This window comes from Ambystoma mexicanum, chromosome 4p (genome assembly GCF_040938575.1).
Source record: "Ambystoma mexicanum isolate Mex_15411 chromosome 4p, UKY_AmexF1_1, whole genome shotgun sequence".
In the NCBI taxonomy this organism is placed as follows: Eukaryota; Metazoa; Chordata; class Amphibia; order Caudata; family Ambystomatidae; genus Ambystoma; species Ambystoma mexicanum.
Window position 1 is genome coordinate 772,208,527 of NC_090927.1, and position 25,572 is coordinate 772,234,098.

Here is a 25,572-nt window from a genome sequence, read left to right on the forward strand (position 1 = left end):
ATGCTTTTTATGTGGGGATTTCTTAGAGGTGCTCAGTTTGAGCCCCGGCACTCTTGTTCTTTAAGGTTACTCACACTTACGGTGGTTTCTTTGGTTGCCATCCCTTATGCTGGACGGGTGAGTGAGCTTGAGGCATTGTCTATTAATCCTCCCTATTTGGTTTTCTCCAATGAGAAGGTGAATTTGAGAGTTAGACAGTCTTTCCTCCCGAAGGTGGTCTTGGATTTCCATCTCACTGTATTTCCATCTCTCACTCTATAAACCAACAAAATGGTGCAAGGATGATCTCACTCTGAAAAAAATAGTGTTCATTAAGCCAACAAAAGTTTTCTCAGCCAGTCGGGCTTCCAAAGGATTAAAAAACAATGTTCAAGAAATAATCGTCCAATATTACAGGGTTGCTCCTTTCCCCGAGACTTCAAAAAGGACAAATGTCTTTGCAGTCTCTCCTCAAAAAGCAAAAAGTGGTCTTCCAAAAAATATTACAACACGTTTCTCAGTGTTAGGATTTTAACCTCCTTTGGTTACAGCTTTCTATTTGGGTGCAAATCCCAGACTCGCTATACTTGAGGGGGTCCTGGTGTACTCTCTTGCCAAGACATAGTTATTTCATACATTCGTATTTCTGATTATCTGTCGGGTCCCAGATCCTTTTATCCTTAGTCTTTCTTTTGGGTGCATGTCCCAGACTCGCAATGGAACTTCGGATTTGTTTGGTTTACTCTCCTGCCAAACGCAGCATTCCTTGTTTTCAAACCTGCTTTCATGCAGAGCCCCTGATCCCCCTATGTGCTCTACTTGAATTGGGTGCGGGTCCCAGACTTGCAATTGCTTCCCACAATAGCCTAGTTCACTCTCCTGCCAAGCTAACATTTCTTTTATCTTGTGTTTACTTGTCATGCATTAATTTGACATCATTTCTTTATTGATTGAAGCCCCCCGCCCCCTGGTTTTCTGTATTTCTCTGTGTGTTAGACCAAAATGTTCTGGGACCCTTCTTTGGTCCTTTCCATGCTTGTCCCATCTTCCCTGGACTGCCTGTTAATTCTCCCAAGCCCACGTACCTTTGTTTTGGGTCCACGTCTTCCTTCTTGAGGCTCCGGTAGCCATCAGGCTTATTCTCTCTTCGGTTTCTTGTCCACAGCATTCTGCGTCATCCTTGCCGTCAGCTCTCGTTTTAGCGTTGCTGTAGACACAGTAAGATGCTGCTGCGTCTAATCGGTAAGTGAGCTTCAGAGTAGCCGGGCCCCGGCTGTGTTCATTCTCTTCCCTGGCAGACTGCGTCTGGTCTCCAGCTGACAGCTTCGTTTCTCGGGTCACATCTACCCGGAGCGATCCTTCTCTGGCTCTCAGCTGTGCTACATTTAAACTCCTGCTTTGGAAAAGAGAGTTGTTCTGAACCAATCAGATTTCTTAAAGCACTAGAAAGCTCACTTCGGTTTACCAGACTGGTCTTGGTCCTTGCAGTCCTCTTCCTCATCTCAGTACATGGTTTCAGATATAGTAAGTCAGTACTGGTTTGCTCTTTACTCTGCATGAATGAATTAGCTGGATTGGTTTCACAATAAAACATATCGGTCGTATCATGGCAGATGGGAGGGTAATTTATTTATTTATTTGTAACGCGCCAGGAGCCCCCAGGCATCAGGGCGCACATGCACACAAAGACAACAATAAGAGACGGGACAGGCGGTCATAGAGCTCCTGAGTTTACTACTTAAAAAGTGTGGTCGTGAGTGTTTTCCTGAAACTGGACAGAGTGTTCACCAGTCTCAGGTCCCGGGGAAGAGAATTCCACAACTGGGCGGCTCGGACTGGGAAGGAACGACCAAGACACGTTTCCCTTTTGATGGGCAGGCGGGAGCCCAGGGCCAGGTCGGATGAACATAGTCATCTTCCGGGTGAGTAGGGGGTCACTGCCAATTTGAGATAAGAATGGGCGTCGCCAAAGAGGCAACAGTGGACAATGGTATACGTTTTAAACTTAATGCGGTCCTGGTTGGCAAGCCAGTGCTTTCCGATATTTTGAGATGTGCTCTTTCCATGGGACATTATTTATGAATCGTAGCGCATCATTTTGAATTCGCTGACATCTTTTTAGACTGGTGTTGTTTGCCCCAAGAAGAAACGCATTACAGTAATCAAGTCTCAATAAGACGGTGGCACGTCCGATGGCGGCAACATTCTTTTCAGTCAGGAATGGTCTTATGTTTCTGAGAAGTCGAAGATGATTGCGATTTCTACTGATCATGTTGATGTGTTTGTCTGAGTTGGGTGAGGCTTCCAAAGTGACACCCAGTGTTTTTATCTTAAGTTGGACTGGGATGCTGATGTTATTTATAGCAAAGCTATCATAATTCCCACTGAGCTTACTCCTCGCCTGAGAAAGACCAATGATGAGCAACTCTGGCTTCCCTCCATTAATGCACATCCAGTTCTCAGACATCCACAATTCAATATGTCTCAGAAGCGAATGCTGTCCAGAAGAGTCCAGGTAGTGGTCCCCGCTGAGTTCCATCACCAGTTGCGTGTTGTCTGCGTAGTTAGTATCAAAGCCACCAAGGTTCTCTAATAGGGAACAGAGGTGCTGAATATAGATGTTAAATAGCACTGGCGACAGACTGGCACCCTGTGATACTCCACAAAGGATGGGCGCAGAAGGTGAGAAAGCATCTCCCCAATGGATTCTGGAGACCTGGTGGAACAAAAGATTGGAGCCATTCGAGTGCTCCAATGGAGCAATTACCAATAGATTCCAGAGCATGAAGAAGGCGTTGGTGGTCTAGCAGATCAAAGGCTGCAGAAAGGTCTAAAAGGACCAGTAGGCCTGTCTTGCCATTCTCCATTATCCCTAGCATATGAGATTGTAAGTCTATCAAAGCCGTTTCCGTACTGTGTGCTGGCCTGAAACCTTATTGGCCCCCAAGCAAGAGGTTATTGGCTTCGACATAAGATTCTAGTTGTGCCATTGCCAGTTTGTCTAAGATCTTCAAAAGAAAATGGCAATTTGTTATTGGCCTAAGATTTGTGGGGTCACAGCCTACTTTTTTGGGGATGGACGTGACTGTAACCGCCTTGATGGAAGGTGGGATGTGCTTGTCCCAGAAGGAGGCGTTGACAAACCGTGTCAGAAAGGGAGCAAAGATCGCTCTATGCTCGAGAATGATTTTTGGTGGGAGAGGGTTTTCTGCACAAGATGAGGGTTTCATACAGGAAAGTAACTTCTCCATATCTGATACCTTGGTAGGGCTTAGAGAGAATTTAGGGAGGGTCTGAGGGGCCCTCAAGGCCCAGGAAGGACTATCAGGAGGTTTTGTTATGGACTGGGCTAGGAGGACCTGATCCCTTGCTTTGGCTAATTTTTGCTTCAAAAGCCGCCTGGACCATGCTACAGTCTGATGCTGCAGGCACATGGGGGGTGGTAGTAGAAACAGGTTTTACCAGGGTTTTAACAATTTGGAAGAGTTTTCCTGACTTGTTAGATTCGTCTTCAATTTGGGAGTTGAAGACATTTTTTGTTTGAATTATTTTTAATTTATATCTCTTATCAGTAACTTACCATAGTTCCCTATTCTCTTTGGACAGGAGTTCCCCCCATTTAGCCTCAAGGGTGCGTTTGAACTTCTTTAGAATGGATAGCTCAGGGGTAAACCAGTGTTGGTGCCTTGGATTAACTCTAAAGAGCCTTGACCGGAGCGGAGCAGAGTGATCAATTCAATCACGGTCTGGCGAGACTTAGTATAGTGGTCAACCAAAGCATCAACAGGGTCATTGGCCCTCATTATGGGGTGTGGCTAGCAGAGCCATGGAGTAAGTCTCAGGACCCTTGAGCTCCTGTGATCCAACATCGATCCTGGACAGAAACTGATGTGCTACTGACAAAAAACTACTTTGTCCTAAAGCTAAGGGTGTGGGAAGATAAAAAGGCACCTAAGGAGCAGAGACCAACTACATACGTGCCCCCAAAAGAGAGCAACGCGAGTTTGGAAAGGGGCAGCCAGCACATCCGTATAACGAAGATGGCGCAGCTGCAGGGGGGCGAATGGAACAATAGGCGGTGAATGGACCCGGTGGAAGAGCGTACAGTACAGGACCCCAAATACCCACAAGCGCAAGACTGTGGCCGGCAACATTGAGGCGGCTTGTAACATTGAGCTGAAGAAAGAGAGAGCGATACATTGTACCGAACACTGGTACACACGCACACACTGTATCGGGCGGTCCGTAGCTGGTAGTGGAGGTGTGAGCGGACATGGGCTGAAGCAGTGACACGAGCGGGGGCTCGTGGGACGAAGGATAATTCTGCCGCAGCAACGAAGGTACGGACAGCCCGTAACGGCACCGTATGGGTGCCAGGAGACGGCCCACCGAAGGACGTGCAGTGGAGGCAAGATGGCGTCCGGACCACGCTGAAAACAAAAGATCCAGCATTATACCATCCCACGCTCGAGACCATAACCTTATAAGCACGAGATTAAGACTGGCAACGCACGGGCCGCACTATAACAACGGACCGAACAGTGAAACGTTCATACACTGTACCAGTGCGAGCACACCTAAACAAATTGAGTAACGCAACCCGCTGTAGAAGGAGGAGGGGCGCGGGGGTGCATGCAGGAGAGGTGAGATGAGCCAGGGATTGCATACAACGAACAGCCCAAATATGAATAGTGATGTCCTGAACAACGAACCACAGAAGACTGGAAATGCGGAGGAGGCTGACGTGCTACAATAAGCAGCCCTGAGGCCCCAGAAGCCTGGGGCGGACTGTGTCTGAACATTGTGTACGAGGAGCAAGTGAGCTGCTTCTGAGACTGTGACCTGAGACAATGGCCGCCACCTCGCACAGCAGACCGGACATAGTGGGCCAGATACATTGCACCCTACAAAGAGCATAACGTGGTGAGAGGAGGCGCAGACTGAGATGCATGTGGCGGATATGATAGATGGAAGACATGTCACAGAGGAGAAACCAAATACACAAGCACCAAGACAAATAGGGGCCACGCAGCCAGCCAAGCCCACATGATCACCGGCGGATTAGCACATGGGCGCCTGGTGAGTGACATACGGCGCAATTGACCAGAGGGCCTGATTATAAACGGAACAAAGAAGAGGACAAAGGGCCGGAAGAGGAACGGAGTGCCTGATGGCAAAAAGCATTAATTAAATATGAAGCGCATGAAGCCACATCACAGACACGCATATGGATCATAGGCATCCGACACGTGAAGGAGACGTCACGTGGGGTGGTATATAACGCACACGCTTACAATACCCCGTAACCCGAATCAACGGGTGTGGAGAGGTCAGCGCCAAACTTAAGAACATAGTACATAAGCCAATACGATCCCATACCCACAGAGATACAAGCTGCCCCAGACACAGGCAATGGCAGAGACGGAGTAGATGGTTACACCAGCTGGAAAACAGAGCAGAAGAAGCGGAAGGGTAGGCAAGACGCAACAACATCTGAGTTGTGGGCCTACCAGAAGGAGAAGAGGTTCCAGACCTGACGAACTACGTAGAAAACATGTTGATATAGGAGATAGGAGCTGGGGTGCTCACTCATGGATTCTCAATCGAAAGAGCACACAGAGCGCAGACCAGAAAACCCCAACCGGGAGCCCCTCCCAGAGCAATAATAGCTAAAATATTAAACTACAAAGTTAGGGAGAAAATCCTGGAATATTTTCGGAAGGGTGGAATGATACATAGAGCGTCAGCTACTGTCTCGGCGTATCCGGACTACACCATGCTAGTACAGAGACAACGTTTCAACTATGTGGGCGTGAAAAGACGTCTGAGGAAAGCTGGCTTCAAATACATGCTCTTGTACCCTGCGAAACTCAAAGTCCTGCACAAAGGCAGGGCTTTCTTCTTTGAGACACCAGAGGAGGCAGCGGGATGGCTAGACGTGCAAGGCTGCCCGGAGGAAGCGGATGACCTGGCTGGAAAGGGACAGGATAAGTCTATGTTGATAGCCCGGACACATTTTGGGAAGTAGCCCTGATAATGATATAGAGGTGGGATAATGCTAAGCAGTGGGAAGGCGTTCTGAGTATGTGAATTATACTGACTACCACGCGCACTCGTCATGTGGACCTTTTGAACTTCAATATACAAGAGGGCAAAGATTTGTATATATTAGAAGAGTAACATACAAAGACTTCAATTCAGGAGATACAAGGGAAAGGCGGTTTCACCCCCCTTAGTTAGATTAGTTGGGCCACCAGTAGGGTGGCACCCCCCTGCTGTGTACCGAGTACCGGCATAGGCCAGAAAAGGGCTAGATGCTGGGTAGCCTGAGATCCAGGGATGGAACTAGGCAACAGTTGGGAACGGGAATGGAGGGCGGCGGGAGGGGAGTTGGAGGGTGTGCAGTGATTTTAGTTAGGGAACGAGCTTACGTCCATGCACTGCTGTGCAAGATACAGGAAACAAAGGGAGACAGTGGCGGGACTGGGTATGGATGAATGATGGGAGACGTTAAGATAGTTACCTGGAATGCCAGGGGGCTCAACAGCTACCTGAAGAGAAATAAGATTATGATGTACCTGAGGAGGAAGAAAATAGATATCGCTCTACTACAAGAAACCCATCTCACAAATGAAAAACAATAGGTGATGAGGAAGAAATGGAAGGGAACCACCGTGGGGGCCATATATTCGGCATATGCCAGAGGGGTAATCACTTGGGTAGCACTGCATGTCCCTTTCAGTTATTATAATGTGCGGGAGAGTCGGATGGGAGGATGGTAGCAGTACGGGGACTGATAGAAAACAGAGAAGTGTGTATTATTAATACATATGCCCCGAACCAAGATACTGTGGCCTTCTTTAAGTCCTTATATAGTAAAATAAGCCCATACCTGGGGGGTGCGGTGATATGGGGAGGTGTCTTTAACTGTACGCTGGACCCCAGGGTTGACAGGTCAGACGGGAAATTAGACAAACCCACCCCTGCAGCCAAAACTTTGAAGACCCTGTTAAAAGACTTTAAGCTAAAAGACATGTGGAGGCTACACCACCCATATGAAAGACATTACTCGCATTACTCGGGCCCCACATAATTTGTACACACGGCTAGATTATATGTTAGCCTCCCCGGAAATGATAGGAGAGAGAGTGCGGACCAAATATAAAGCGTGAGTCCTTTCAGACCACTCACCACTGATCTTAACATGGCAGTATCAGGCCCCTAGAGCTAGGATTCCAAGAGAGAGCTAAAGCATTGAAAGACACAGTGTGTAGAGGGGATCTGAGGAGGGAAATTGTAGAATATTTCGAAAACAATACTTGAAGCGTAGAATCGTCCAGCACCCTATGGGAGGCATTTAAAGTGGTGGTGAGGGGATCAGCGATAGCAAAATCCAAAGGGTTGCAAGGAGACATATTGCAAGAGCTGCAGAAGGCAGAGGAGGAACTAGAGGCAGTCATGCGCAGAGGAGATGATTCCCTGGAAGTGGCCGATATTATAAACCAACTACGGCAAGCATGCGAAGGGCTCTGGGAGAGGCTATGTAACTTAAATTACAAGAAATACATAGAGGGGCAGCACGCTTGCGGGGACAAGCTGGGGAGGTTGTTAGCATGGTTGTATAAAAGCGAGACACCAAGACCAACGATCAGAGCAATACAGGGGGGAACAGGGCAGATACTTGATACCCAGAAGTGAGTGACCCAAGGGTTCCTCGAGTTCTACAAACAATTGTATGGAGATACAGATGGGAGTGAATGGGGCGAGATAGTGGAAACACTAGAAGACATTGGTCTACCCTAATTGAGGGCCGAGGAGAGAGAGAACTTAGATGCCCCAATCACACTGGAGGAACTAGAAGCAGTGATTGAGGAACTACCACTTGCAAGGGCCCGGGGGCGGACGGACTCCCTAGCGAGTTCTATAAAACATATAAGATGGAAGTGCTTCCCTCGCTACTGGCTATGCTAAACGAAGCTTTCGAAACAGGGATATTGCCAGAATCCCTAAGGGAGGTGATAATCATTCCGATTATTAAGCCTAATAAGCCGAGCATGGACCGCGGATCGTATAGACCGCTATCCATGCTGAACAAGGACAGCAAGATACTCAAGGCTGTGTTGGTGGGGAGATTGAGAGAGGTCATAAGCAAACTTATACACCCTGATCAGACCGGATATGTCTCGCACAGGAGCATATTCGACAACCTTAGAATGCTTCACCGGGTCATAGAGCAAACGGAAGGAGATGCGCAGGAAGTTGCAATTGTTTCATTGGATGCGGTGAAGCCTTCGATTCTGTTAAATGGCCGTGGCTGATGGCAGCTTTACAGGAATATGGAATAGGGCCCGAATATCTGAAGTGGGTGAAAGTATTATATAGTTCACCACTAGCTAGAGTTAAGACAGGAGTGGTTACTTCAGAAAGATGGCAACTTAGCAGAGGTACCAGACAGGGGTGCCCTTGGTCCCTGAGGCTATATATTCTTGCAATAGAACCCCTAGCGATATACCTAAGACAGCAGTACAGGGAGGTGGGGATTTTCACGAAAGCAGGGCCACACCTAATATTGTATGCGGATGATATGTTGCTATACTTGAGATACCCGGAGGAAAACCTGAAATGCATCCTAAAAGTAATGGAGCAATTTGCGTCGCTCTCTGGCTTTGCAGTCAACCCCAAAAAGTTGTGTATATTCCCCCTGGGGAGATATAAAGGGATTCCGCAGGAGCACCTACCCATTCTACAAATACCCTGGGAAACCAAAACCTTAAGATACCTGGGGATAGATATCTATCACTCGGTGGAGGATGAACACAAACATAACACAGTGAAGGCAGTAGCAAACATTGAAAATAGCACGAGATTCTGGGCTAAGCTCCCTTTGGCCATGGTAGGGAGAGTGGCTTTGCTGAAAAGGGTTGTATTTCAGGCTGATACACTTTTTTGGAAATATACCATACATGATATCTAAGCGATTCTTTGTTAAACTCCAGAGCATATGTAGAGGCTTCATCTGGCACGAAACCAGGAATAGAATAGCCCTGTGGAAACTACAGAATACGTATGATAAAGGAGGCATAAAACTTCCCAATTTTGAGATCTATTGTTAGGCAGAAACCTATGCAGTTCCCTTAGGGACCACTGCAAAAGGCTTAAGACTACAGGTGTTGGCAGTAAACCCAATCGGTAGCAGTCTGTACCATCCAGATTTACCTGGTAGCTGTGGCTGAGCATGTCAGACTTCTCTCAAGAAGAGTTAGGCAGTATATAGAGTATACACATTAGGTACAAAAATACAGTAGCACAAGCAAACACTGACCAGAGCTTTGGTATAAAAGTATATAATTATTTAAAAACGCACTTGTAAAAATACACTGGCACTAATATGTCAAGCAAGTTCAAACACAGTCTTTAGAAATATATACACCTCCCTGATTAATTATTCGACAAGTCTTAGGAAAAGAACACCACTTATTATCAAATACAGAGGCGAGCGCTTAACCAAGATGGCACTCCAACAATTATTTAAAAACGGAGGGAAAAGGTAGAATTAGAAAAGCACACAATACCAACACTTTTAAAAGAACCACAGCAAGTCAAGAAAGGCAGAGTCTACTGTAGAGCAAGAAAGTTCATAGGCCAGGCCCACTCTTGGAGAGAGCAAGGCGGAATGTGCCCAAGATCACACAGTTGAAGTACACTTTAAAAGTCTTTGCAGATAGTTCAAAAAGGAGTTGGATCAGTTCAGAAAAGTTAGTTAACAGGTCCCAGGCCACCCCAGGATAGAGAGTCAAGGATTTACGGGACACCTTGAACAGTCTGTTGCAAGGGAGACCAGGCGGGACACAGTACCTGAAATGGTGAGAAAGCTCCAGCGGGGACAGTTGTTCCTGGCATCGGGTGCAAGTCGGTGCTTCGTCCAGGGGAAGAGAAGATCTCAACGTGGAGGAAAGCTGGAGGTCGTTGCACTGCCAGGGAAGAAACCAGCCGCTGAGTTTCCTGGTTAAAAGGTACTACCCTTTTATTCGCGGTAGTGATGAAGCGTGGCTATCCGGCTGCCGGGGTGCTTGGCACGGGCGATTCGACCACGAGACGATCCAGGAAGGCGAAAAGAGGCCGAACTGGTTAACCCCACCAGTTCAAAGGAAGAAGACTCTCCAGGAAGAAGATCTTCTCTGTCGTTGGGAAGTGGTGAGTCGGTTCAGCAGGGCTTCACCGGTGGTGTCGTCGTTGCAGGTCGGCTCAGCTTCTCCCTCTTCGGATTCTTTAGGTCCTGTGGCGACTTCCGAAGTTCCAGTCCCCAAAGCCCTGCTTTCATGCAGAAAACCCCCATTCACCAGTCCTAGCTGTCACTCAAACATGCCGGGCGGCTCACCACTGGGCCAATCACACAAGAGTGTGACTTGAGTTGCTGATGCAACTCAGTCCAGGGTGCCTATTTCCCCCCTCCCACACATCCTGTAGACCCAGACAGAGTGGCACTACTTTTGGAGGCTTCTGTGCAGAAGCCTGCCAAAAGTGGAACAAAGGGCTCGACTTGGGTTGGAGTTACAGAGGTGAACACAAACACCATTTTAAAACCGGGTCCTGGCAAAAAGACCCAACCGGGGAATAAATATTAAATAAATAACCCAGCGGTATCTTTAAAATTGCACCAAAAAACGTGGTGCGTTTAAAATGAATGGGAAAATCCCATAGGAAATATTCCGGTGGAATATTTTCCGTGGTAACCACTGCCACCAGCCAGAAACTCGATGAGGGGGGACTGCACAGTGCCCCCTCGAAAAACAGACCCAGGGGCAATCTAATTACCCCTACCAGTACTTCCACAATATGATGGTTTGTACTGGTTCTGTTCCCAATTTAAGACTAGCAAAGTCAATGGTGACTTTACATGCCCTGGGAGACAGTAGTCAGTCCCAGGGTATGAAGTCTATGTTTGGTGGTCACTATGACACCCCTGTGTTACTGCACTGAGGGTGCTGTGTAACACACTTACCAAAAACACATGAAACCCTATGGAGTAAAAAAATCCGTAGCACATAATACACATTACAAAGTCAAAGGACATTCTCAAATCATGCCTACGAGTGGGAGAAAAAGAGTCTCACTCTTAGCAGGAGAAAAAAATAAACCCCAAAAATCCAGCAAAGCTGCTGGGGGACTCAATAGGTTTGGGAAATTAGCCTATACAGAGAATTCTCCCTAGCATCGATCGCTGGGCCAGCCAGCTACAGTATGTGGCCAAGTGGCTAAATGAAGACTCAACATCGGAGTGCAGACTGTGGAGGTCAGAATGTACTCCGTTTTTCTTGAAAGAATGGATATGGCTGCCTAAATCAGAACTAAAGGGGTGTCCGAGAATGCTGGAATTGGGATGGCAAATGTGGTGAAAGGCTTGCCAGGCCATGGAGAACCCGACTCTGTGCTCCCCGCAGGTACCGCTAGTAGCACTGACCAAAGGGGATGTGCAATTGAGGAAGACGATACGCAAGCACTGGTAACCGGTGAGTATTGCAACAATGGGAGACATATGGCAAGATGGGAAGATATTGTAATTCAACGCACTGGTAGAGGAAACGGGCCTACATCTAGGGCAATATATTAAATACACCAGACTAGTGAGACGGGTGAAAGAAACATGGTCTGAAATAGTGCTGGAAGAACAACCAGATACAGCCATAGAAACAATCTATGACATTGCAGAGGGAGGGCATGAGGTGTCCCGAATCTAAGAACTGTTGATGACCGGGGTGGGGAAGGAAGTGACCCAGCTAAGACTGGATTGGGAAGAGGAAGTGGAAGAAAGCATGAATGATGGGCTGTGGGAGAGGGCTCAGAGGTACCACAAAAAGGTGTCCAGGAATGCAAGGCTGCAACAAATCCAGCTATACGTAACTCACAGAGTGGACATGACCCCCCCAGAGGATGGCCCGATTCAAGAGCGCAGAAATACAAACATGTCCCAAATGTGGGGAAGTGAATGCTGGGATGACACACATGTTCTGGGCATGCCATCAAATTGGTAAATTTTGGAAAGAAGTAGCCCACCGCCTGACAGAGAAGGGGATCACGTTAGATGTGGAATCAGTGTGGGCATGTATGGTGGGGGGTTCCCTAGACCACGCAAGCTAAAGCTTGTGAGCAAACAAAGACCTGGCTTACATCCTTGCCAAGCGCAGAATTGCCATGGGTTGGAAAGCATGTAACAGACCAAAGGTAGAGGTTTGGTGGAATGATCTCAAGAAATGGGTCGAAACGGAAATGGCGGTATGGATGTAGGCAGCTAACAGAGCGGGGGGAGGAAGAGGCAGATACATTGACGGCATGAAGGCACTTACTGGCCACATTGTCTGGGTTCACCCAGGTATGCCCAAGCGAATATGATGCCTCCCAACATACGGAAGAGGGAACATCCCTAGAGTATGTAACTGCGGAAGGCCAAATGGAGTAGGCTCAAGTTAGGGGGGAGAGTAAAGGTAAGCAGTGGATATGGTTTAATATGATATGAGACACTAGAAATGTATAACATATACCGCTAAGTTTGTTTTTATGTGTTGATTGAATGTTGTAAAAGTTAATAAAAATAGTTTTTTAAAAAACAACATTGGCCCAGGAATGGGCATTTACCGGGGCATTACAGCCCTGGCGGAACCGGTAATTGCCCATTCCCAGGCGCCGGAAAATATTAGTCCTCATTCCCATTTGAGTCTTATTGGACTTAATAGGAATGGGGAGGCTGGATGCACCGGCAACATTCGTGAATTGGTGCTGGTGCATCCGACATGGTCGGCTCGCGAGTGCCGGTCCGCCCACCAGGCGAGTACCGGCAAGCTTACCGGTACTGTTGTCCCGGACCGGCAACCTTATAATGAGGCCCATTGTCTGTGGTGTTTAGCATGTCTGAACTCAGGCAAGACTGAATATCGAGGGAAGAGATCTTTTTAAAAATCTGGCTCTTGACTGTTAGGGAGAATTCTCATAAATGGCCGATTTCCCTTACCTAATGAGTCCCTCAGCAGCTTTGCTGGATTTCTAGGATTTATATTTTTCACCTGGTAAGAGCGTAAGACTTTTTCCCACTCTTACATATGTTTTGCCATGTGTGTTTTTACCATTTGTGTGTTCTTGGGCTCTGGAGCCTCACCTACTCCATGAGCACCACTTTTGTGTGTGTTGCACAGCACCTTCAGTGCAATGACACAGGGTTGTCTTTTAGACTTCCCCCTTACTCCATTTTTCTGGGGCTGACTACTGTCCCCCAGAAACATGTAAAGTTGCCATTAACTTTATATAGTCCCTTTTAATCACAGACCCAGTACACCCCATCTTACATGAAGTATTGGAAAGTGTTAACTCTTATCCCTTTATGTCTGTGACTCTTGGAGCCTTGTTTCGCTTCCTTTACATTAAGACTTGGCTGGTGGCAGTGGTAACTACCATAACTTTTCTACCGTGATTATTTTATATAAACGTGGTCATGTTTTAGGCTATTATATTAGCCTCGAACATAAACCCGCTTGACCAAATACATTTTATTTTGGTTCCGGCTGGGTTTATTCGCCATTTCTTTTTGTTAAAGCCTTTCTCGTGTTTTTCTCTGCGCGCCAAACCGGGGATGATTCCTTTGTTCACTGTCTTTTCGCGGACTTCTGCACAGAAGCCCTCCTTAAGGCGCCTGAAGTCTAGGTAGGCAGGATGTGAGGGAGGGGTCCTCAGACACCTGCCATGGGTTCCCTTGGTAACCCAAGTCGCACTCTTGTTTGCTTGACTAAGGGGACTGTCCTTGCCAGGACAGCCACCCTGCTGTGTGATTCACAGTCAGGCTGAATGAATGGGGGAAAACTGCATAAAAAGCAGGTCTCTGGGACTGGAAAGGCAGAGTCGCCACTGGAACGAAAGAACCAACGAGGAACTGGAAGAAGAGGACCCCTACAACGACTGAACCGCCCGGTGAAACCCTGCTGCAGGTCCGAATCTTCAGAATACGACAACAGAGAAGATCCTCCAGGAAACCTCTTCCCTTGAGCTGATGGGACCAACCAGTTCACCCAAACTCCAAGCCAGGACCCCTCCTCTGGTCGCATTCGCTGTACAGAGCTACAGTGGGCCGGGTAGCCAGGAAGGTCGGACCCTGCTTGGGTTTTAAGGAGCGCACCTTTTATTCGTTGTTTTACTCTGCTGCTGGTTTCTTCCCTGGGTGGCGCAGGACCCTCCAGTCTTCCTACTTCATGTCAGTCCGACAGTCACTTCAGGAACCGTGAGCCTGCAGGAACCACCAGGAACGTCCGCCTCAGCTGCTGCTCCTTCTCTGTTTCAAGGTACTGTGCAAATCCGGTTGCTCGTTTCTTTCAACCGCGGTAAAAGTATTTTAAATCTTTTGCTAGTCTGAGGGCTTGTCCTTCTCTTCTCTTTGAACTAACTTTTCTACCAACCAACCTCGTCTGTGCCACGAACTTTACCGCAAACTACCCTGAACTGTGTGATCTTGAGCAAAAGACTTTTGATCCATTGACTTTGGCCCTAAGCCTTTTCTAGCTGATCTCCTCACTGAAGTTCCTCTTGTTCAATTGCCCTGAGTACTTACCTGTTGGTTTTCCTAATTTCTTATAACTTTGTCTTTCGCTCCCTTTTAAATTGCTGGAGTGCCATTTTGCTCCTACTTCATTTTGTGAACTTAACTCGTCTGGAATGTAAGGGAAGTTGTGTATTTATGATTGTGATTTTTAACTTGCTTATAATAGTGAAATGTTATACAACTGTTGAGTAAATAAATATATATTCTTTTACTTAGAAACCTTGAGTCAGTGTTTGCCTGAATCATAGTAATTGCTGTCTTTTGTGTAACTATTTGGTACTGCTCACTTACTCTTGAGATAAGTCTGGCTGCTCTGCTGCTGCTACCACTTTAACTGTGTAGTACAGGCTTGTACCAATTGTATTGTCACTTGTAGTCTTAATTGTGTGTGGTGTTCCCAAAGGGTAATGCACATAATTCTGCCTAACAATGACCCTTGTGCTGGGGTTGGAGGATCTCTGAATGTCAATCTCAAATTCATTGTGAAAGTTAACTACGTAATGATCTGACCATATGCAAGGGGTTTGTTTCAAACGTGTGAACTGCCACATTTATGGCAGTCACCCAGTCCAATAAGTTCCCTTTGTCATTCGTAGGTTTGTTGTTCATGATTTGGTATTCCATATTGAGAAGTGATTCTTCCAGATTGTTAGCCTTTTGGTCCATGCGGCTACCCCACAAGTAATTAAAATCACCCAGGAATAAAGTAGAGCTGTTAGAACCGCTATATTTGCTCGGCAGTTGTATGATTTTGTCATGGAAGTCTGGCATAGTTTGCGGGGGGCGGTGCATCAAGACAAAATGAATGCATGATTGGAGGGTAGGTGTCATCTTGAGATGAAGTATTTCACAACTAGCGCATTCACATGGTGACGGGAAGATCTGGAGTTCGGATTTGGCAATAATTGCCACTCCTCCGCCTCTGCCCGTCTCCCTGTTCTTACTGAAGAAGGAGTAACCTTAAGGGATGGCCATGTTGGTCATAGGACCACTAGAATCTTTGCCCCAGGTTCCTTTGATACACATCAGGCTCAGATCCCCTTGGGTAATGAGGTTGTGGACATTTTGGGCATGATTTGTTGAGCGATCTGGTGTTTAGAAGGGCGATCTTGAGCATTTTGGCGGATGTTGCCTGAGAAATGTTTATTTTAATTTTAACAGGGGTTAGGTGTAGGCACTCCCCTAGTTCAGTAATCCAGGTAACCGTATCCTGCGGAGGGCTGCTAGCTTGACAAGGACTCTGAGAAAAGGAGGGAGAAACTGCTCCTACCGCGTGGCTTTTGATGGGCGGAGTGTCTAAGGCAATAAGCTGACCCGAGAAATCCCTTGTATCCTGGGTTGCCGTTACCTTGTGAGATAAGTGTTGAGGAGTCTGATATGGCGGATCCAATTTTTATTTGACATACTTCTGTATGATGGTAAGCCTTTGCAGCTTTTGGGCAGTGAAAAAGAGGTCCATAGCAGCGAATATGGCCATTCTTATTGACAGGGAGGGAGTGTGCTGTGTAAGGAAGGGGGAAACACAGTGAGCAGGAGTCAGAGGTATGGGGCTACTTATTGGATGTGAGGTCCAGGAAGTGAATCAAAGAGCGAGCGGCTGATTCTGCAATGGTCGATGAGGACTGGTTGGTCACTGAAAGCACAGGCGCTTAAAGCGCCTGACGTATCAAAAAATCCTCCCACTGCGCACCGTCCCCACAGGGGGATTATTGTACTGTGGACGCACCGCCCTGTCCCTCTGGGAAAGGTTTTCCCCTAGAGGAGAAGGGACAAAAATCCTCATATTTGTCACCATTTCCAATTAGGGATGGAGACTTGGTAGAGTGGTCCTCCAGAGCTTTCTGGCATAGGTGGTGTCTTAGCTCCCCTTCTTTCCTCTATGTCTATCTACTACTTTGGGAGTGTATTATGGACGAGGAAACTGTGGTAGGAAGGAATCCATTAAAAGAACAAATTACTTACCTCTTGGTTATGTTGTTTCTGATGACGGTTTCTCTCACAAATTCTTCATCGCCCTCCCATCTTGCCCCACTTGATGAATGCACCTTTTGGTTCTGTGGGCCCTCAACGTCAGGGTGCTAGGGAAAAAGGGTGGAACTAAGGTTACAAGGCGGGGCATTGCGCCTAAATATATACTGGTTCAATGTCATGTCCGGTGCAGGGTGCTTAGAGGCATCAAGGTTTCCGAAGGGCTGCTCCGATGGGAGATAGATATCATCAGGAATCCATGAGAGGAACATCCATCCGAAAGAACATTATCAAGTGGTAAGTAATTAGCTCTTCTTTGTTGCCTTCCTGCTTCTCCTTTGGCCTCTCTAAAATTGGTTCTCCACACAACTGCATAGTTGGTGATGAGTTTACAAAAGTTTGATGACATTACCCCAATTTTATTCAACCTTCACTGTCTTCCAATGGATGTTCATACCCACCTTAAATTGGGCAGTATAACTTTCAAAGCACTTGTTTTAGGAATGTGTATCCTTTGTCACAGAAGGTTTTTATAGCTGCTCAAGGATCACATGCAAAAAAGCTTGGCTATTGAATATTAGGAAATATATCCATTAAAAGCTTTCTAAAAAGGCCTTTTCTAATGCAGCTTCCCTGATACAAAACTCTCATATTACTTTAGGTTTGTCCACCTCCCTTTTTTGGATTTTAGAAATAGTTCAAAATCTTTTTATTCGGGCTTACCTTTCCCCACTTCATTTGATGATGGCCTTTTTTTATCTTTCTAATGCTCATATTCTCTAACAGGTGTTATTGTCATGTTCATTTTTACTTTACTTTTTGGACCACGCCTCACGCCCTAGGCCTCAGGGTGCACTTGAAACAAAAAACATACAAAAGACCAAGAATAGTGCCTGATCGACTACCTAAGAGAGCAACAGCTTTAGTCCTTATTAAAGAGGGTTGGTCTTAACAGCCTTTTTGAAGCGTACTGAGAAAGGGATGATCCTTAAGGCAAGCCAAAGCTCATTCCATGCATGTGGGGCCCAAGAGTCAAAGCAGACTCCTCCAAATGTCCATATATTTTACTGTGGCACAGCGAACAGCTCGGCATAATTTGATCGCAATACTCTCCTGACAGGAGCCAGCATGATATGATCAGAAAGGTTTTGCGGGGCAGACCCATTAAGACATTTATATGTTAAAGTGAATGTCTTATGCAGGATTCTGTTCTTCACAAGCAGCCAATGCAAATCTTGCCTTGCTGTGGTAATATGGTGCTGTTTGCCCCCCCTCCCCAACGCACAGCCCTAACAGCCCCGTTCTGGATAGTTTGAAGTTTGTTAATATTTCCTGTAGACATGCAAACCAATTGGCTATTACAATAATCCAGCTTTGAGTTAACAAGCACTGAGGCAACAGTAGCTCAGTTCTCTTCCGAGAGATATGGACGAGTTTGCCTGAGCAAGGAATTCAAGCAGGAACACGAGGAGCGAAGATGGGAGGTGTGCGTTTTACTGAGAGTAGAAAAATACGAGGCCACTGGGATGGAACAACTGAAGATGATAAAGTGACTGGAACAGAGATCCAGTTTTTTACCCTGGGACCCGAGCCAAGAATGAGCAGTTCACTTTTACTATTGTTGATTGCCAAAAAGTTCATGACCATCCAAGAATGAATTGCAGTAAAGATCTTATTAACCACTGTGGTGTCATGGACATAGTCCCCGGACAGTCCTAGAAGAATCTATATATCGTCCGCGTAGTTGGTGTAGCAGTCTCCCAAGCCACCCAGTAAGTGAAACAGGGGCCTAGTATACAAATCTAAAAGCGTCTGGACAGGCATGTACCCTGTTGAACACCGTAGGTAAGTTGAACAGGAGAGGCTTGAAAGTCCTCCACCGCTGCCCTAGCCACGCAGGGACCTAGAAAGGACTTGATCCAAGATGCTGCACTTTCTGAGAACCTGCAAATGTCGGTAAGTCTTTTGATGAGCAAGGAATGATCCACAAGATCGAATGCTGCAGGTAAGTCCAGGAGCATCAAAGTGATGTACGACCATCATCGATAATGCCCCCAGTATTGGATTTTAAGTCAAGGAGAGGCATCTCATGTTTAGCTCTAAAACCAGACTGTCGAACACCCAAATGTTTTTGTGTCTCCAGGAACTCCTGCAGTTGCGTATTGGGAATCCTATCCAAGATTTTAAGGAGGAAAGGGATGTTGATAATTGGCCTATAATTGCTCGCAACTTCAGGGTCCAGACTGTCTGTTTTTTAAGTAGTGTGGTGATCCAATCCTCCTTTAGCACAGTTGGAACAAAGGATTCTGCAAACGAGGCATTGATAATTTTAATAATCCAAAGGATGAGGTTCGCAGAATACTTGATAATGTTTGCCAGCCAGAAGCCTCCCGGGCATGTTGTTTGTTTCATCCTGCTTAAGATGCAATGGGCTTCCCTCTAAGAGGCTTGTGTGAAAGAGAACCTGGACCGATTCACCAATAGCATTTGGTCAGAGGAAGTGGCAGAATCAGCTGGCAAACTGGTTGAACCGACCAGGGTCAGTTGACGTGATTTTATAGACAATTGGTGGCCAGATATTTTTCTGATCAGTTCGTCCTGAATTGCTTGGGACCAGGAGTCCCTTTTGTCAATCGTGGACCTCTTATTTTTTTCCTTCCAATTCTCAAAGGATCACAAAAAGCTTGTTCAAGCTCGATTTTGCCTCTAGAATTCTGGAATTATAACTGGCCTGCTTAGCCATTGAGATGGCAGATTTATGGGAGGCCAGAGCATCTTTATATTTGAGCAAGGTGTTGACGCACAGATTTTCCACATTGTATTTTTTACATTAATCAGCGGCATTTTAATGAATTAATGATTCATTTAGAATAGTTTGTTCAGTGCCCTGCTTCCTTGTGGGAAGTGATCCCAAAAACTCTCAAAACAGAAAGTACTGTTAAAAACATTCCAGCATTGATTGGGAAGCTATGTAATAGCATCTTAAGGGGCACTCACAAAGAATTGCCACTAGAGAGTGCAAGGTCAGAACTTATCTTGGCAGATTTCAGGTTTAAAAAGTGGAGGTACCAATTTATAGTCCTGGTCGCATCTCCACTGATACATTTGTTGGTCTCCTGATGTTTTGATCTAATTCTCTTCTCATTCCTTAAACTTTGTCTCTGCCTCTTTTTTCTTTATTAGGTTAACTACTTTAATAAGTAACCATTTATACACAGGTGTCTGATGACACAATAGTTTGAATACTCACTGTAACATTTATTTAATCTTGGCTTGCATTTAAAAGAACATACTTTCCCTTAGTGCAAAATATTTTATGACATACTCGAACATTGTTTTTTTTGCGTGTGCATTGGTGTTTTAGTTCTATTTAGTTCTATTGTCTAGTGTTAAATATTACACCTTCTTGGATGTAATCCATGGTCAGAAAATTACATTATTCATTCTAAAACAGAATTGACAGATAAACTAAATATTATACGTACATGAGTTCTAAGAGCCTTATATATAATCAGAAAATCACCTGTTCAATTGGATGACTTTGGGATTTGCACTGTATGACACTTTTCTGAATTGTTTGAGAAAGTTTGCTTTTGTATTTAGTAACATGCATCCAATCTCTTTAATTTGTAGTGATTCACTGTCTATTGAGTTTCCTTTATTCTTCACGGTAAATCAGATATTTTAAATTCTACAGTCTTTTTCGTGCTAGTTGGTTGGTTGGTTAATTTAATGAATTATGGCACTTTGTATTCTTCTCTTACAGGATCCCAATTTCAAATTTAGTGGATAGCTGGACATCCCTACTGATTCTCCTGAAAGATTCTATACAGCTGAGTCTTCCAGCACCAGGACAATTCCTCATACTTGGGTGAGCAGATTCTCAATTATATTACAGAAATAAATAAAACAATGTTTGTATTACTGTACCCTGGCTGTGCCGATTGGCCTGTTGGAATCAGTCACAATTATCTTTGTACTTATACCATGTGATTTATATATTTATTTATTGGGTTTTTTTATGGTACCCACTGCAAACACAATTGCATCATGTGTCTCCTAAGCAAAGGGGAAGGGGACCTGATCTTTACATGTTTTGGAACCCTTCCGATGATCAGTGAGGTACAATGGAAGGGGGTCACCGAGAAGGGCATAGAGACATAAACTGCATAAGATGCGAAGTGCAGACAACCTAGAAGTGCATACATGACAAGTGCAGGCAGGTGTGCAAATATCATGGTATAGCTTGCAACGGATGCCTTAGAACCACAAAGTCAAGGGATACACTATTAGTCGGTAGTCAACTTTCCTCATCTGGTGGTCAAGTCAATGCGATTCCATTTAAGACTAATGTTTTCAGATTTTTGTGTAAATGCACATAGTTCCCTATAGCTCTGCTGGATCTTGTTAGATCCCAGAGGGAGCCTCAGGCAACCTCAAAAGGTCTGCCTCCCAGTTTTTGTTTCTTGCAGACAGTGACCATACAGGGCTTCGAGCCTGAGAATCGTAAGGACCTGGATGGGAGGTATTGACTGATCGTTTACCTGAGGTAGCTTAGACTATTCTTCCAATAGATTTTGTGAGTGATGGGAGAGGGCTTCGAAGCTCATGCAAGTTCTGATAGAGAGCTGGTGCAATGGGCGGACTCCAAGCGTTATGTAGTCCCATGGTTTGATGCCCAGTACTATTCCTGTTGCTCTTGAATGGTTCGAAGTTAAATTACTTTTTTGGGGAATTGAGGGTTTATGGGGAACCAAGGAAGGGGCCCTGGCAAAACAGAGGGAAAAGGAAATGGTATTACCAACGTAGATAACTTCAGTACTCATAGCCTTAAGGCAGTAGTGATTGTCAGTCATCCAGTAGTGGATTTGGAGCAAACAGTCAAGAGATATGGTGAAGGTCATGAGGGTAATCATTGTGATAGGAAGCAATTTGCCTATCATCTGCATAACATTGAAAGGTGGAAGTGTGTGCTAAATGATGAGATCTGCCATGGGTTTAAGATGCACAGTGAATAACCATGGTGAGAGGATTGAGCCTTGAGGGATTCCTCATACCAGGGTAGTATAGTTTGAGAGAAAAGGACCTTACTTGACTTGGATATTAAGGGCAATATCGGATATGCCAAAGGAAGTTTCAAGGCTGTTAAGGAGAGTGGCGTAGTTGACAGTGTTCAAAGCCGCAGTGACAGCAAGATAAGAGTGGTTGACAGTTTGCATACAAGAACCTCAGGACTTCACCTCTCGTGGAGAGCAAGACTGATTCCGTCCCCCTGGCTGGCCTGAAGCCAGACTGATTAATGTAAGAGGTGGTGTGCCGAAGCTATTTTATGAGTAGCCACCTTCTCTATGATTTTGCCACTAAAAAGGGAATTGAAGACTGGTGGATAATTATCTGGGATATTTGGATCTTCATTTTCTTTCTTTAGCAGCAGTTTGAAACACGTTTTCTTTAGGTCAAATGAGAAAATACTGGATTGCACAGACCTATTAACAAGTGCAGTTTAGGTTGGGGCAGGGATATGCATGTTTTCCTTGATAGTTTTCAGCTTTGTTTTTCCTGTTGCAAACTTGAATGTTGTACCCTACTGCGAGAAGAATACTAACCAGCTTTGTGAAATTGTTGGAGATCCAGGTCTCAGGCAACAGCAGGAAATCCATCTCTTGATCATCCAATAAGTTGTGTCTGTTAACCGTATGCTTGTTAACTGGGCAGGCCTTCAGTGGAGATGCTCTAGAAGTGCTAGGGAGAGTGTGATTGATTTTGGGAAGGAGCAACAATCAGGGGAGGCGGTATGCTCAAGCTTGAGAAAGGTAAGGCACTGGGGAGTGGTTCAGCAGTAGCCTTGGCATTTATGGGGGAGGTTGGGAAGGAAACACTGTTTGATGAAATGACTTCTTCCCCACTGGAATACAAGGATGAGTAGTGGCTAAGCCTCCAACTCAGCCCTCACAATGCCACAAAACAACAGTGCTCCCAATGAAGAGATCTCCCTTCTTCACCTTTTGTGGTAACGTGGGCCGAGGGTAAGCTATACTCTTAAGAGGTGTCCAAATGTGAAATAGTAGCAACTCAAGTAGCAAAGTACAACAGTCCAAAATAAAGAAATGTCCAGTCAAGTTTCTATGAAAAATAATATCTTTTAATTTTCTCCAGAATTGGATCTTTCATGGATTCACATGCTCTTGAATATGCCCCATCGTCGGGCAACATTAAAGCAGTTTACCTTTAAACTTCTAATCTGCTGTCACTTTAGTGCTGTGTTAGAATCATTTGGGTCATACTGCCCACAGCCCATCAGACAGGTCCCCTTAGCTCCAGTCTTGGTGGCCATCTTCAGATTTTTTAAATTTGTTTGCAAACTTTATTCATTGGTCAGTGCTCCGTCATAATACCACACAAGGCATTTGTAGATATTCTCCCCTGAAGAGTCATTGAAATCACTGCTCAAATTCCCACCGGACCATCGACTGTATTTCTAGAACAATTTAAAAAAATGTAACCGAGAGCAATTTCAACACAGACTGTGGCATGAATTTATCATCTGGTACATTCTGTTATTTACTCATCACCTGTTGCGACAGATATGCTCACAGTATAGAAACGTTCTTCAGTAACGCCGGACTATAGTAATGGCACTCCCTGTCTTGCACAAACTCCTGAAACGGTTGCCACACCCTCAGGAATTTCTGTTAGGTCCCATATCCACCTTTTCCATTGCCAATACTCCCCATAACTTTGCCCACCATAGCGCCACCCCCAAACCCTTTGCAGTCTTCCATGTGTGTGCCAGGGCCATTTTGGCTGCAGTCAGCATATGCATAGTTTTTTTTAAAAACTCTTTTTATTCAACTTTTTTTAACCGTATAATGAATATTACAATCCATAATCTCTGCAACCCCCCCCCCCCCTCCACAACCCAAACAAACACTGGCGCACTATATAAGGATGTGCGCCACAAAGTACATTTAACAGAAAGAGACCATTCTTTTCTTGTAAACATTGAAACCAAATAACTGCTCGCGTAAATCACTACCTAGGGGGGAAGGTATCGACTATCGCAGTATATTGCCCTTACTTGGGAGGTATATCACAGTACATACATGTCGTCAAATCGCACAGTTGCTAAATAATTGACCTAAAAAGAAAAATATATATATATTTTTCTTTAAACTGATAATGAGAATGGCTTTGATGAATCCGCGGTGGCTAGGGCCGTGAATGATTAAGCATCTGCAGCGACTTCCCTTTCCAGAATGTACGAACGAAAGGATGCCCAATAGTCCACAGGTCTACTACCGGGGGGTGGGGGGTGGAGGATGCAAAGGAGGAATTGTGCATTTCACACATTTTCATCATATTGAGCCATTCCTTAACAGTGGGTCATCTCTGTCTCATACAGGATTTAACAATCACTACTCTTGTAACAGTTTTTTTTTTCTTCAGATTTGGTTGGGGCGATAAACAATGGCAACAGCCAGGCTGCAGGCGAGTCACCCCGGGACCATTTAGTTAATTGCGCCAGATAGCCCCTCCGAAAAAGTCTTCATGTGGCAGCAGTTGCATACCATATTTACAAAGCTGCATCGTTACAATTGCATCTTGGGCAGGACGCAGTTCTATCTGGGTAGGATTTGTGCAATCGTGTAGGGGACAGGTAGGAATGATGTAGAACTTTGAAATGGATCAGGCGGAACCTGGCATTCAGAGAGATTTCCCTGGTCGTTTTACAGACAGATAGCCACTGCTTCTCTTGAAGGGGGACCCCCAGCGTTCCATCCCACCTAGCCCTGTACAGTACCATGGGAGCTGTATGCATAGATTTAATCAGTTTATATTGGGCAGACACCATATTTGTGAGGGTAGGAGGGTTGGTCACGAAGTATGTCAAAGGGGATGTGTTGGGCGCAACCGGGGAAAAAAATGTGTCCACACTCCTCGAAGTGTTTACCTCAGTCTGTGATAAAATAAGAGAGAGGCTGTATTCCAAGGACCTCGCCTCTGAAGGAGATCCCATTGTATAAATTGTCCGTCATGTATGATATCACCCAGAGAGTGAACCCCCTGTTTCTGTAGCTGTACCTTAACAGACTTCTCAGGGGTAAAGTGGGAGCCGTGAATGTCAAATATTGCAAAATCTGTGTGGTAATTGCCAGAGGTACCAGCCTTCTCGTTCCCGCTGTCCTTTGCCAAGTGAGTTACTTTCAAAGATTGAATTTCATCCCTTGGAACACGCTTGGGAGCTCCCCAAAGTAGGCCTTTCAATTCAAGTGGGTGAGTTATTGCTTTTCCAGTTTGATATGGGGGATTTCTATATTAGGGTGCCACCACCAGACCGCATATTGAAGTTGGGGAGCTAAGTAATAGGCGTACATGTCCAGATAGTCAAGCCCCCCAGATTCATAGGGTTGAGATCTTGTCGAGCACGCCCCATGTGTGTTTAGCTGCCCATACCAGTTTGGTCAACATAGAGCGAATACGACTCCAAAACCATGGCGGGGGAACCAGTGGAACATTTTTAAATATATATAGCATTTTGGGCACCACCACCATCTTAGCTAGGACTAGACGGGCGGACTGGGACTGGGACAGGGGCAAGCGGATCCATACATCCACCTTGTGCTCCAATTGGGAAAGGGCTGCTACATAGTGGTCTTAGAGCAGCCGGGACGGTCATGTGGCGACTACAATCCCCAAGTACCTCACGCCCTCAGGGGACCACCGAAAGTCGGTGCCGACATCAGCAGGAGTGACAGAGGGAGTTAACGTTAAGATCTCAGACTTAGTCCAGTAAATACGCAGGCCCGAGAAGCCCCCGAATGCTGTGATTTCCTGCATCAGTGGCTGGAAATTGTACCTGGGATGTTTAATGTACAGTAACATATCATCCGCATAAAAAGAAATGATGGAGATATGTGAGCTTAGGTGTACCCCCCTATGTGAGTGGAACTCCCTGATAGCGCAGGCGAGGGGCTCAACTGCCAGTGCAAAGAGGATGTTGGAGAATGGACACCCCTGTCGCGTCCCTCTAGTGGGATATATAG

General features: G+C 45.7%; 1 protein-coding gene across 5 annotated transcripts in view; it reads left to right on the forward strand.

The window, feature by feature from the left end:
• DOP1A (DOP1 leucine zipper like protein A) overlaps nt 1–25,572 on the forward strand; it is a 2,904,166-nt gene that overhangs the window by 1,929,803 nt on the left and 948,791 nt on the right. For all 5 annotated transcript variants that reach the window (XM_069606322.1, XM_069606321.1, XM_069606320.1 and 2 more), the window contains one exon: nt 20,295–20,399. In XM_069606322.1, the coding sequence (XP_069462423.1) occupies nt 20,295–20,399 (105 nt within the window). The remainder of the gene's footprint in view (nt 1–20,294; nt 20,400–25,572) is intronic.